Source organism: Lynx rufus, unplaced genomic scaffold (assembly GCF_022079265.1).
Source record: "Lynx rufus isolate CCGP_SWC_20201006 ecotype Redwood Valley unplaced genomic scaffold, mLynRuf1.p SCAF_8, whole genome shotgun sequence".
NCBI classification, from domain to species: Eukaryota; Metazoa; Chordata; class Mammalia; order Carnivora; family Felidae; genus Lynx; species Lynx rufus.
Window position 1 is genome coordinate 72,796,042 of NW_025814896.1, and position 14,561 is coordinate 72,810,602.

At 39.9% G+C, this 14,561-nt stretch overlaps 1 protein-coding gene across 4 annotated transcripts in view; it reads right to left on the bottom strand.

Annotated features, from left to right (window-relative positions):
- The window catches only part of ASB3 (ankyrin repeat and SOCS box containing 3), a 122,430-nt gene that overhangs the window by 82,306 nt on the left and 25,563 nt on the right, over positions 1-14,561 (bottom strand). For 3 of the 4 annotated variants that reach the window (XM_047069755.1, XM_047069757.1, XM_047069758.1), the window contains one exon: positions 3,660-3,868. In XM_047069755.1, coding sequence (XP_046925711.1) covers positions 3,660-3,855 — 196 coding nt within the window. In that variant the 5' untranslated portion in view covers positions 3,856-3,868. Of the gene's footprint in view, positions 1-3,659; positions 3,869-11,127; positions 11,309-14,561 lie in introns of all 4 variants that reach the window. The other variant, XM_047069756.1, reaches the window with a different exon arrangement.

Below are 14,561 nucleotides of genomic sequence, written 5' to 3' on the forward strand. Positions count from 1 at the left end.
CACAACTCTTAATCACTATGCTATGGTGCCTATTTATCTAATGATCTTCAGCATCTATTATCATGCCCAATATGACAGCGTAATATTTTTTTAACTAATAAAAAGTACTATGAATTAGCTCATATTTGCCAAATAAAAATGTTTGTTGGTGATATGCTACAGTTAATTATAAGATTTTAAGTGATCTTTAGTCAGTAAATGGTTTACTACTGAATGGCATGTATAATTTCCACTGAAGATCATTATTGTCCTCCAAGATGTAAAGATTCATGAAATCTCAACATCTATTAAATGAACTTCCAAAAAGCAAAGAAGACAAGCAAATTTGTTATGTGTATTAACACTTCACACAGAAAGTTAAAATGAAAGGGGCGCCTGGGTGGCTCAGTCGGTTAAGCGTCAGACTTTGGCTCAGGTCAGATCTCATGGCTTGTTGAGCTCGGGCCCCACGTCGGGCTCTGTGCTGACAGCTCAGAGCCTGGAGCCAGCTTCAGATTCTGTGTCTCCCTCTCTCTCTCTGTCCTTCCGCCACTTGCCCTCTGTCTCTTTCTCTCTCTCAAATATAAGTAAACATTAAAAAAAAAAAAAAGTTAAAGTGAAAAAAATACATACATTAAATTTCTAACTAATCCATGCTGCATTTGAATGCTCTTCTCCAACTTGAATGAGAAGATCATCTGTAATTTTTAGGCTATATTCTGGATCTAAACTGAAACGACAGTAAAGCAAAACCTTTCTAAGCATTCTTTTTGTGTAGGCTTAAGTACTTTCATACTTTAGTACACTAATAAAAGGTATAGGTTTTTTGAAGTTTATTTATTTTGGGAGAGGGAGAGAGAGCAGGGGAGAAGCAGAGAGACAGAGAGAGAGAGAGAGAGAGAAAGAGAGAATCCCAAGCAGGCTCCGTGCTGCCAGCACCAAGCTCCACACAGGGCTCTATCTCACGAACCATGAAATCATGACTTGAGCTGAAATCAAGAATCGGCAGTCCCTTAACCAACGGAACCATCCAGGTGTCCATAAAAGGTATGTTTATGAATCTCTGGCAGTTCACTAATATTAGAGGAAGTTCAAGGAGACAGAAATTATATAATAAAAGACACTTTTACGTGTACCAGCAGAGCTATAAAAGACCGGAGAATTATGAATTAAATAAAACACAGGTACAGCAAAGTATAAAGAAAAACAAAAATGTCAAACTTGTTTTGGAAACTTTTAAGATTAACCCATAATACTAAGTTAACTGGTACAGATATAAAGATGTCACTGTCACCAATAAGCAGAAGAGACCTCACTTCACTTCTCAAGACTAAAAACATATGCTCTTCATCATCACACTTAGCCATATGCTAGCTAAGTAGTCAGCTACCATTTGTCACTGATCAATGTTCCTGAACTTGAATCTTCTAGGTAAGTTTACATTGTAATCTTTTTTAAAAGGCAGGGGATCTGAATAAAGTATGGACTTTAATTTACAAGAGGCGGAATGGGCCATAAGAAATATTGAGAGAGACAGACACAGCATGAGTGGGGAAGGGGCAGAGAGACAGAGGGAGCACAGAATCCAAAGCAGGTTCCAGGCTCCCAGCTGTCAGTTCAGAGCCCAACGCAGGGCTGGAACTCACAAAGCGGGAGACCATGACCTGAGCTGAAGTCAGAGGCTTACTGGACTGAGCCACCCAGGAGCCCCTTATAAAACACTTTTATTTAAAGTGACCTATAGCTTTTCTGTCCCATTCTAGTTTTTAGTGAATCAAGTAATCAAATCTGATAGAATTTTGGACATTAATTCCAACTATAGAGAACAACCGAATTCATGGCAGACAGCGACCAAAACTGTTTCGACCTCCTAAAATAAGTCATATAGCTGCTTCCTAATCTCTGAACACTCTACTTCCTAATTCTGGTAAACTAGTTTTATCCAAAGTTTACTTCATAATAGTGAACTCTAATAAAAATACAGTGAGATAATTTTATTTGGCCATTTATATCAACTAGTCACATAGCTATGTGTGGCTATCTTAAGCTCCAAAAACATCACGCCTAAAAAAGAAGTCATTAAAAATGAAAGGATATATGTATATGTATACACACACACACACACACACACACACACACACACACACACACACACACCGGAAAATTACTCAGCCATCAAAAAGAATGAAATCTTGCCGTTTGCAACGACATGGATGGAGCTAGAGTATATTATGCTAAGTAAAATAAGCCAGTCAAAGCTAAACAAATACCATATGATTTCACTCATATATGGATTTTAAGAAACAAAACAGATGAGCATAAGGGAAGAGGAAAAAGGAGAGAAGGGGCTGCCTGGTGGTTGTCAGTTAAGCATCGGAATCTTAATTTCAGCTCAGGTCATGATCTCACATTTCGTGAGATTGAGCCCCACATTGGGCTGTGCACTGACGGCATGGAGCATGCTTGGGATTTTCTCTCTCGCTCTCCCTCTCCCCTTCCCCCACTCATATTCCTGCTCTGTCTCTCTCTCAAAACAAATAAATAAACTTAAAAAAAAGAGCAGTTCTATATGTAGTAAATAATGTAGGGACACCTGAGTGGCTCAGGTCCTGATCTCTCAGCTTCGTGGGTTCAAGCTCCACACAGGCTGTGCTGGCAGTGCAGAGCCTGCTTGGGATTCTCTCTCTTTCTCTGCCCCTCCCCTACTCATGCTATCTCTCAAAATAAATGGACTTAAAAAAAAACGTACATCAAGCATCTAGTATAATGACCGTTACAAAGCAGTGCTCAATCACCATTATCTCCTCGGCCCTACCCATCATCTCCTATCAGAATCTCTCATTTAGTCTCTTACTGACTCCTCTCAGTAGTGAGCTGGCAAATGTGTCACTGGCTCTCAGGGGGAAAAAAAAACCCAAATTTAAAGCTTTGGTTCATAGCACTGGTTGATTTCTCCCATGTAAATATTCCCACTTGGCTGATCTCAGGTTACAAGCATGAAGTCAATTCAACACAGAGTTGGAAAGAGATGTGCAGTAGCACATAGTTACTCTCTGTCCCATTACCCTGTTTTATTCTCTCTACAACGCTTTTATGTTTTGAAATTATCTTGTTTAATTATTTAAGTATAGTCTGTGTCCCCTGACAGGAATATAAGCATCATAAAGGCAGGGACTTTGTCTATCCTGTTTTCTAGTGTGAACTCGGTGGGGAGGGGCGGGGGGGGGGGCGGGGGGCGTTAAAGTACTTGTAAAGATTCCCCAAATTAAGGAAACTGAATAAAAAAAAAAAAAAAAAAGACTAACTCAACCAAAGCACAAACACCCTCAATTTCAGTAACATTGCTCCTTCTGTTTGGAAAAGGAAGAAAGAATAAACATGACTGGTAACTACCAAATCCTTAAAAGAGCAGACTATTCTTGCCATATCATCTAGCTCAAACAATAAAAATGGGCCAGGCACAGCAAGTTACATACAAGGGACAACATTTATAGATGTCCAGCTGGAACACCATACAGGCAATGGTGGCAATCTCACCATTCTTAATAATGCATAGGCAGTTTTTTTATGGTCATAGAAAAGGAAAACAAATACCATGGTTGATAAGTCACATATTACCTTTTTTATGGTTTATTAATCCAGCTTGTAGGCCCAGCTCCCATACCTTGAATGTACTTTACCTGCATGAATTAACATCCGTAAACATTCTACAGAGTTGTGATAAGCTGCTTCATGAATTGGCATCCATCCCCTGTTATCAGCAACATCAACGCTACGTCCCTTTCTGAGCAGTTTTCTTAAGACTTTAACATTGCCTTCCCTGGCAGCAAGTCCAACCGTGGAGCATGTGTCAGAGTAAGCCTCTGTAAAATCCATTCCTTTGACCAGTCTATAAAACAAGGCAGAAAGAAAACACTATAGACAATAAAACAACACTGTACTCCTAGAGATTAGCAGATAGAAGCAGGCCTGTCCTGCAACTCTCACAGGACTGCAGAGGAAAAGCCTGAGGTGGAGAAAGAGACCTGTCATGCCACATCTTCTACTAGAGTCTAGAGCAGGAAGCATCTCTGGGAAATTAGGATTCCCTGGAATGTTCTTATTAAAGAAATCAAGGAAGTTTTAAGTGTTCTATCATTCCTTCTCTGGAAATGTCTGAGCATCTCCTTCCTGCAGGCCTCTGCTCCTGTTCATACCCCACCAAAATGCATTCACTGCAATTCTATAGATGAGGGAGCTAAAACACCTCCAGTTAACCCCAAATATGTACTCTATTACGTAGAGATGGCCATTTAACTAAAAATGCTTAGCCTCAAGAATTTGTAGCCCTCTCCAGTTTGTAGCCCTCTCCAGGAAAAAGCTAAACCCAAAAAAGGAATGAAGGAGATTTACTGAAAGGAACAAAGATAAGTAATAATTGTAGTTTTTCTGCTGGTCCTTTCCAAAAGGGGCAGAACATATTCTCTTTCTTTGATAAAACAGTCCTACTTACAGAATATACTGGAACGAACAAGAGAGTCGAGCTTTCCTACATAAGTCCATAAAGTTCTTCACAGCATTAGTGACCTTTTCCTCATCATCTCCCTCCAAAGTTCATTCCACCTTCCCTTGGAGTCAATGTCCAGTATAGTTGTCAGTATATGACTCTCACAAAGACAGTTTCTGGTTAATCCCACTATGAGGCTAAGGTTCAGGATTCTCAGGGGAAGAGTTATCTCCCAAGGGGAAGTCCCTCTCAGTAAAACTTCTATCCCAGCCTTCCTTAGTTTCTTTAGTGATCTTAGGAGATGGTTCAGGACATGCCAACATGTCTAGTCCAATGCAGGTAGAAAACTTGCTAGAACTACATTCTAAATTATTTATCCAGAAAATGACAGTTTAAAAAGAGAAGTTAAAAAGAAAGCAGAGCATTTCCTGTAGGAAATTTAAATTTATCCATGGTCACATTTAAATATAAAGCTATAACTGCAGAACTTGACTCTATGGTGAGCCAAAGAGCTAGCATTAGCTATGGATTAATCTAATTAGATCAACTGATCTGCTCCTATGAAAGTGAGATAGATTTACTACAGAACATTTAATTATGCAGTTGACAGTTACTTACTGGGAACCAACTAGCTGATCAATAATGTGGAAGATATAAAGATAACACAGATTTATGTACAGTCTCAGAGAAATGATAAATACATGTGATTCAAAATAGAAGGAAGTAAGTGCTCTAAGAGAAGTACAGATAAACAGCCACGGGTGGTCAAAGAAGGGAGAAACTTATGAGGGATGTGAGCTGGGTCCCAAAGTACAGGAAGGATCTGAAGAACATTCTTAAGGAGAATGAAAGACACGATTATGTAAATGAACAAAAAAGGTGAGTAAGACACAGTAAATAAGGCAAACAGTTCACTTTGGAAAGAGGATTAGGTAAGCAAAGAATAGGAGGAAAATGAGCTTACGGAGTGTGAGAAATATGCCCACTGACCCAATCAAAGTAGGGAAGGAGAGACTCAGGGGCAGTGAAGCAAGGCTTTAATCAACTTTCTTGCAAGAGGGAGTGTCTGATGGGCAGGCACAGTTGGGACAGTTACAGCAGGCAATTTATCTCTTAGCCTGAAGTCCCTCCCCCGATTCCTCATTGGCTGAGTACTACAGAGGTTACAGCCTTACCTGGGTGTCGTCTATGCCTATGTAAGGCAAAAGGTAGTCTGACTGGAACAAATGTACATTCCTTTAGGTAAGGCACAGAGACTTCAGTTCTTTGGCAAGTGCTCATTGCAAAGCCCTCAAAAATAAGACCACAAAATGGAGAGGGGAAGAAGAACCAGGAAGTGAAGTATTTAAGAGTTTGACACTCCACAGGGTGGTCAAAGGGGAGGGGGGTGGTTAGTACCTATTTCCAATAGGTTATTAACCTATTGTTAACTAGACAGCACAGATTTAATTTGATATTTCTGAAAATGAATCATCTCACTTAATTCTCACAATCCCTCCTCTTCTAAGTTGATTCCATTTTCATTTAAAGGTTAATTTGGGCACAAGGCAGGGACATTTGTTTTTTTTTAAGAGCAATCTTAAGCCTGAGGGGGTCTGTGTGGTTGGCCTCCCAGCATTGTTCTAAAATATGTTTTGCTTTTGTTTTCAACCCAGGGACCTCAGGTCCTAACCTTTCCCTCTTTGCCTACTAATCCCATCTTTTCCTATCATATTCCCCTCTTTGAACACCTGACTCCTAACTGCCATTAGGAATTGGGACAACAACTGCTTCCTGCTGAAAGGGGGCAATGACAGGAGTACAGCAGTCAGGGCAGGTTCAGAGCTCAATCCTGAGGTCCAAAATAATGGGAGGGTATTTGGGACGCCTGGGCTAGCAAAATTTTCTTATTTTTCTGGCATATGCAAAGCTTCTACAAATAACATACAAAAAGAAAAAAAATTTTTAAAGAAAAAAAAAGAGTATTAGACCAACAAGCATTAATATTCCAAATGCAATGTCTCCCAGGGAGGAGGTCACACCATGTAAAGTAAAGATGCAACCGTAGTCATCCACAAGATCCCTAACCTGTCTGGTCATTTTCTTTTTTTTTTTAATTTAACTATAGGTTTTCCTTCCTCTTCCATATTTATTTGAATCTTGTGATATTGTTGTTTAGAATAATTAAATATTTGAACTAATTTTTGGTTCTCAATTCTCAAATCTTCCTTTGGCCATCCAGTTTCCATAGGAACAACTCCATGAGGCATAATTAATTTTACCTCAAAGAAAGATTGATCTTCTATATCCAGATTACTAGAAATTTAGGAAATTGTTTATCCCCCCTGGAGCTAGTAGCACTATAGTCCCTAATTCAGTCATAATGTCTCTTTCTAGCAAGGGAGTAGGGCTCTATGGCATTATCAAAAAATGTGGGGAAAAAAAGTCTCCCCATATGCACCCCGGTGGCTGAAAGAAAAATTTAGTCATAAGTTTTCTTGAATTGTTACTCTGCGTTTGGATAGTTGGCTGGGAGTGGAAAGATCCAGTGTCAAGAAGGAAATCAACCAGATTTCCTTATATTTCTAGAGTTACCCAAGGCCCTGGGTTTCCAATAGACAGATGATTCAGGGGAGTCACCATGAAGAGCCCCAGGACCCATCCGTTCCTTTCAGGGACACTGGTTATCTGAGCTCTCGAATGTTGAGGTCCATGAGGGCATTCAGATTTTCCAGTGATTGTCTCCACACAAAGGGTATGGCTTACAGGGTTCTGACTTTGTCTCCTCTGAGGACATTCTCATTTCCAGTGCCCTGAACAGCCACATAAACAGCACTTGGTGCCAGGACCTTGGGAAGTCTGGTCTGACATAGTAAAGCCTTAGTTTTTTTTTTTTTTTTTACATCTCCTTTCCCGTTCCTTATTCTCTTAATCTTGACTGTAATGTACCTAATTGGCAGCTCATAAGAGCTCCTCCAGGGTTCCTTCCAAGCCAAGAGCCAATTTTTGCAGCTCCCTTGGAGTATCTGCTGCTCATGGAGTGACAAATTTGTTTTTTGAATCGTCTCAGCTTCAGGGGGTGTCAGGGGGAGACAGCCATATATTTAACCTTAACCTTTCCAGAAAGACCACCAGGCTCTTGTCCTGTGTCTGTAAAACAGGGGCTAATTTTGCATAATTTAAGGGTTTAACTCTAGACCTCCATACTTTCTCCAAAACACAAGCTTGGAAGTGGCAATGATACCATCCCCCAATGGGATTATCATAGTCCCAATTAGGATCTCGGGGTGTACAACTGCCTGAACCCAAGTAGGAAACTGGGAGTTCCCTATAGTACCTCCAGTCCCATGATAATTAAGAAGTTGCTTGTCCTCATATCTCTCAGGTGGGGCCAGAACACCACACTTCTCTGTCTCATTAAGAGTCTGATTCAACAAAAGCATTTTATCTTTCCAGGTCAACTCAAAAACATACCTAATATTCTGAAAAACTTATCTGGATCATCAGAAAAGTTACCTATTCTTTTATCTGTCTCAAATCTCAAAATGAAAAAACTACTTGTAATCTTATCATGGTAGTGCCTCCTTGTGTTTCTCTTTCCAGCACTCTAGCTTCTTGTAGGGGAAACACGCCTGTCACATTATGGGGAAGGCCTGAATACGGTGGGCAACAAGTACAAGTGAGCATATACTGAGCTAAGTGTAGCAAAATGGCTCCCATGTATCCCAGTAAAAGCCTTTCATATATCATAGTCATCCATCCCTCATATGCCTCTACAGGCATCCATTCCTCTAAATGTGGAGCCTTTGGAGGTTGGCAGCCATCTACCCAGACTTTGGATCAAAGGAGGAGCAATTTCAACCAAGTCTTGAGCAAAAGAACTGAAAAGGGCGTGTTGTCCTTCCCTTTCTGTTAAAATCATAGTTCTTGCCATCTCTTTGGGCAAAGGAGAAAAAAAACACCTTTCCTTTTTTTTTTCTCTTAATCAGAAGCAGACCAACAATCTAAGAAAATGTTGTCTTTTTAACAGAGAGTAAAGCAGAATTTTAATCTTCTACCAGTGTACTTTTAAAATCCATTTATTTTAACCTTAGTCCATTGTGATCACACAATATTCCTTTCCAAAGATTTCCCTTCAAGAACCTTCTACAACTTTCCTTTGTATTTAGATTTTGTCCCAAGCCATTCCTCTCTAACCAGTCTCATTTAGGGCAAAATTATTTTCTTTTGCCTCCAACAAAAATTTGCTTGTTTTTTTTATTTTTTTATATATCTACTTTTACATAGAAAGTTGCTTTCCTTATTTCCATCAATCTTAACTGAATTTAGCAGAACCTTAGTCTCCAGTGAAAACAAAGTAGTTATCAATTGTGAACTATTACATCAGAATTCTTTAGATGGCAATTTTATGAATCAACTAAGCACAAAGAATGCTTACCAACAGACCCAAATACCCTTAGTTTCTCTACAAAAAGAAGTTAAATGCACAAACCTATGCTTAGTAATCAAGGCTTTAACATTTTATCTCATTAAATATCCAATGAATTTAATCCCATTTATTGTGCAAAAAAGTTTAAAGTTTCAGACTATCAAAGACTTTGAAAGCTATCTTAACAATTACCCACCCAGGAAAACTTGAGATAAAATTAGCCATCATTTTAAGTCCTCTTTTTGCTAACAAATTTCAACAGAGATAACAAAAGCTTACTTGACCTTTAGTAAACCTAGGTAATAAAACTGTAACATTAAGGCAGCCTTCCTTAAGGCTCTGCAGGTCTAGCTCTGCACGTTTCAAGTGTCCATCAGTGGACTACAAGCTGTAAGATTTATTTAAGCTACATTTCTCTTGCCTTTGTTTTCCTAATCATTTCCCCCTTTCATCTCAATCATTTTCTCAATAGTTACAATAATCTTAACTGTTTTTGTCTCTCCTCATCCCTCTTTACAAATATCTTTTATGCCTCCCTGAGCAGTTCTTCTGCTTCTCATTGCATCCATCCATCTTCTGTAACTTTTTGGCAATATCAGGCCAACTTCTAGTGATAAAATTAATCTTCAGGAGACTCTGCCCCACTAGTTTCTCTGGATCTAGGCCTGAATATTTCATTTGACCTCTAAGCCTCTGTAAGAAAACAGCTGGGGTTTCCTCCTTCTCTTTCAGTATCTCAAAAGCCTTGCCGACATTCTGACATCTTGGAGCTGATTCCCTGATTCCTTTGATTATTAGCTCTTAAATCCTGCATCTTAACCCTGTCCCCAGGATCATTATTGTCCTAATCAGGGTCTACTCTGGCAAACTTTTACTCAGCTGGCTGAACACCCTTGCCAGGAGAGTAAGTTTCATATTTAATGCTGATAACTCTAAATACATGTCTATCTCAAACCAACAAACTTAAATTAGTTTAAACGGTGAATATGTTTCAACTGCATCCACTTAAAAGTCAGTCACTTGCTCCCCATTGTCAGTTTTTACCAGGGACACCAGTGGGGGAATCTGAGGTAGATGGTTCAAGTGGGTGTTCTTCATTCCTTGACAATGAGGGTGTGAGGAGGAGCCAATGATGCTGAAGTCACCAAGGAGTATATAGAATCAGTTATGCAGACCTCACCCTTAGGTGGGGCAGAATCAGGAGAAGGGGAAGGCAGAAGAGGACAGGTGCTAACAGAAGGCAGAGAATGATTCTGGTTGTCAGCTTGGACAGAGGAGCAGGTACCATGTTTGTTTGGGGTTTTTTCCCCCACCAAAGTGGAAATATGGAGTCTATGTCAGGCCTGAGAAGACAGGGAATTTCCTCAAAACAAAAGAAAGGAGTTTCAGCAGCTGCTTGGGATTATTCCTTAAAGTCTCCCTCCTGAGGTAGACTAACCACAGACAACTGGCTCTGATTATCATAGTCATCAACCCAGGAAATGAATGAGGGAGAATGCCCCACATACATCTCCACCAGCAACCAGAGGAGGCCGGTTTAGACAATCATTAGTGTCCCATTAATAGACCTTTTTTTTTTCCTCATCTCCTAAGGAGTATTGAGGCCAGTATTACAAAAGAAGATGAGTTTGTTTGTTTTTTCAACCTTGCAATATGAATTTCATTCCAATGGGTTAGAAGGCATTCCAAGGAGAGTCCTTGGGGACTGATGAAGAGCCCATGTTTCCTCAGTCTCAGCATAATCCCTTTCCTCCAGTGTACTAGAACTTTTATCATTTGCATAATGGACTAGGGCCTGATGGACCCAGTCCTCCTCTGAGCCAAAAAACAGATGGCCCTTTAACTGGGTCTTTAGTCCAAACAAAACAGCAGAATTTGATCATTTTATGTTTGTCCCTATTCCCTGTATCCTCTCTGTACTACAATAGACTATCTGAGGGAATATGAAGAGACCCCACCTCTTTGTGGGTTTCTCTTCCCTTACCCCTAGGCCTAGAATTTTTGTTCCCCATCCTAGACCAGGCTAGTTCCTGCTCCTGAGTTTCCCTCGGGGCACCAAAGGCCCCTTAATGGAGGTTTCCTGTACTCTCCAGAACCAACTTTGTCCGTCTCCACCTGTTTTCTTTGCGGGAGAACTGAACCACAGATCTAGACTCCACATTCCCTTCATATCTAGAATACGTCTCAGTCACACACACTCAGCCTCTCACAATTTCCCATCCCCCAGGCAATACTTATAGTCCAATTTTCCTACCTTGGTCTGTGCACAGAGTTACCAGGTTGCCGCGGTGCCTTTTACGCTTTCCCCAGGGTCACTTCTTCTGTCTCCAAATGCAAAAATCTTGAGCTCCATGGATTCTACAGGGACCAGGGGCCTGTCCGTGGAAAGGGCATGCAAACCGGGGTGGGAGATGTCTCCTCTCTCGCAGGAGGACCTAGACCCCACGGGTAGAGGTGAATCCTGGGCAAGCCCCCAAATGTGAGAAATATGCCTGCTGACCCAATCAAAGGAGGGACCCAGAGACTCAGGGAGCACAGTGAAGTGAGGCTTTGATCAATGTTCTTGCAAGAGCAATATGGACAGGCACACTTGGGGCAGTTACAGCAGTCAATTTATCTCCTAAGGTGAAGTCCCTCCCATCATTCCTCATGGGCTGAGTACTACAGAGGTTATAGCCTTACCTGGATGTCACCTATGCCCAAGTAAGGCAAAAAGTAATCTGACTATTGTACTATATGCTAACTAACTTGGATGTAAGTTAAAAAAAAGAAATTAAAAAAGAAAAAAAAAAGATGTGGTAAATACATACAATGGAGTATCATTCAGCCACCAAAAAGGAAGGTATCTTGCCACTTGTGACAACATGGATAGACCTTGAGCACATTATGAAATAATGTCAGATAAGTCAGAAAGAGAAAGGCAAGTACTATATGATACCAGTTTTATGTGGAATCTAAAAAAGCCAAATTTGGAAAAAACAGAATAAAATAGTGGTTTCCAGGGAGGGCGTGGGTAATAAAATTGATGTTGTCTAAGGGTACAAACTTGCAATGAATAGTAAATTAGCCATAGAGATCTAATGAACAGTGTAATGAATCCAGACAATATGGTATTATAATTGTATAATGTGATAAATACTGCTATAACAAGAATCATATTAAAATATAGAAATGTATCAAACTAATACATTGTACACCTTAAATTCACATGATGGTATATGTTAAATTGTTTAATAAATAAATAAATAAATAAATAAATAAAGCCTTTTTAAAAAAAAGTAATCTGATTGGAACAAATGTACATTCCTTTAGGTGAGGCACAGAGACTTCAGTTCTTTGGCTTGGACTCTTTGCAAAGCCTGTAAAAATAAGCCCCAGAAATGTAAAAGGGAAGAACCAGGAAGTGAAGGGTCTAAGGGTTTGGGACTCCTTGAAGGGGGGGTGGGGGGAGAAATCATACATAATTCCAATAAGTTGTGAACCTATTGTTAACTAAACAGCACAACTTTTATTTGACATTTCTGAAAATGAATCATCTCATTTACTTCTCACACAGAGGTAGCTGAAGGCCAAACTATGGAGAACTTTGAATGCCAGGCTACATTTTGTTGAACCATGCTGATGAGGTTTAGTGGTGATGGTGGGGGTTCAGAGCTGACGGCGAAGAAAAAATTCTTGAAGACAACTTCAGTGCAAAGAGGTGATTTTACTAAAACACAGGGACAGAGCTGTGGGCAGAAAGAGCTGCACTGGGGTTGTGAAGAGTGACTGGTTATATACCTGGGAGTTGTGTGTGGGAAGTAAAGTCAAGGGGAAGTTTCCAATGGGATTTTCATATTCTAAAGACTCACAAAATCCATGGAGACCTAGCTATTGTCAAACTAAGATTGCTTTTCCCTCTAACAAAGCATTAACATTATGATAGTAGGGAGTTCCTGGACTCCAGGCTATTGATAAAATTGCCCCCTTTTTGTAATTGTACCAAGGTATTTGTAAACTGATGGAAACCCATGTCCTGTATGACTGTGATCTCTATCAGTTAACCATTTGTTTTTTTCCTTTGTTTTTGGGCAGCCAAGAATGCCTGAGGGATATCACATATTTGGGGGCAGGGGGGTAGTGCTAGCTTGTGCTTGGCCCTTAGCTTGCCTTATGCTCCCTCATCAATGCTAACTTCCAGCTAAGGCCATTATATCCAAATTTCACAAAAAAAGAACAGACTACACAATTTATGGCAATTTATAAGCATATTCATCTGATACAAGAAAAAATTCTTTCTATGTAGGAAAAACACAAGCACATGCATAAGAATACTCCTCCAAAGACATTAAAAAATAGCATTCAAGTGAAAACAAGTATGAATCCCTTTCCGAATCTTACTGGCCTTCCTCATAATTACAAATGTTGTTAATGGATCTAGATTAACAGGAAATAACCTGAAAAAATATCAGAACTGGGTAGTATCTTTGAGCTTCTAAAGGGAAGAAGCCAAAAGAAATGTACTATCACCATTCCCCTCAAACCTTAATACCAACTAGTTCACATGCATCAACTGTATGTAAAATCTCCTTTTACAGAAATTTTCCTATGCTCTTGACTAAATAAAAGCATAAAGTCAAACAACCAAAAGTGATGTATAAACCTCAACTGGATCCTCGATGGTGAAAAAAATATCAAAGTATCAGCTACAGGGGTGTCTGGGTGGCTCACTCGGTTGAGAGTCTGACTCCTGATTTCAGCTCAGGTCTAGATCCCAGGGTTGCAGGATTGAGCCCCTCGTCGGGGCTCTGCGCTGAGTGTGGAGCCAGCTTGGGATTCTCTATCTCTCTCTCTCTCTCTCTCTCTCTCTCTCCCTCTTCCTCCGCCCACCCCTCTCCCTAGCTCATGTTCTCTTTCTCTCTCTTTCTAAAGAATTAAAAAAAAAATTAGTATCAGCTACAGAAAGCAATTATGAGACAAGGAAATCTGAGTATGTAATAGATATTTGATTATGTAATTCTGCTAATTTCCTTAGAAATGGCATTATGGTTATTAGGAGAAAGTCCTTATTCTTCAAGTACATAGCAATGAAAAGTAACAAATGCAACTTACTTTAAATGTTTTAGATTAAAAAGCATATATAGAGAAAAAAGAAATAAAGTAATTGTGGCAAAATGTCAATTTTTGGATCCACATGGCAAATATATGAATGGTCAGATACTTTTTTTCAAAATTTTCTGCATCCCAAGCGATGTGACACTTAATCTTGGAGAATATATAAAAAGACCTGGTTATTCTTTAATGTTTTTTTATATAAATTTTTTTAATGTTTATTTTTTGCGAGAGAGAGAGTGAGAGAGAGAGAGGCAGACTGTGAGAAGGGGAGGGAGGGGCAGAGAGAAAGGGAGACACAGAATCCAAAGCAGCCTCCAGACTGAGCAGTCAGCACAGAGCCAAAGGCGGGGCTGGAACTCACCAACCTGGAGGTCAAGACCAGAGCTGAAATCAAAAGCTTAACCTACTGAGCCACCCAGGTACCCTAAGGCCTGGTTATTCTTAAAATGTTTTTCTTTGTAGCAGTTTCTTGCTGGTTTCTTAACACTTCAAATAATACTCTGAACCTGGGTGTCTTAGTATTCTTTTATATAGCTAAGGACGATGAAATAGAAATCCTCAAGAAAGGGGTGACTGGGTGGTTCAGCTGGTGAA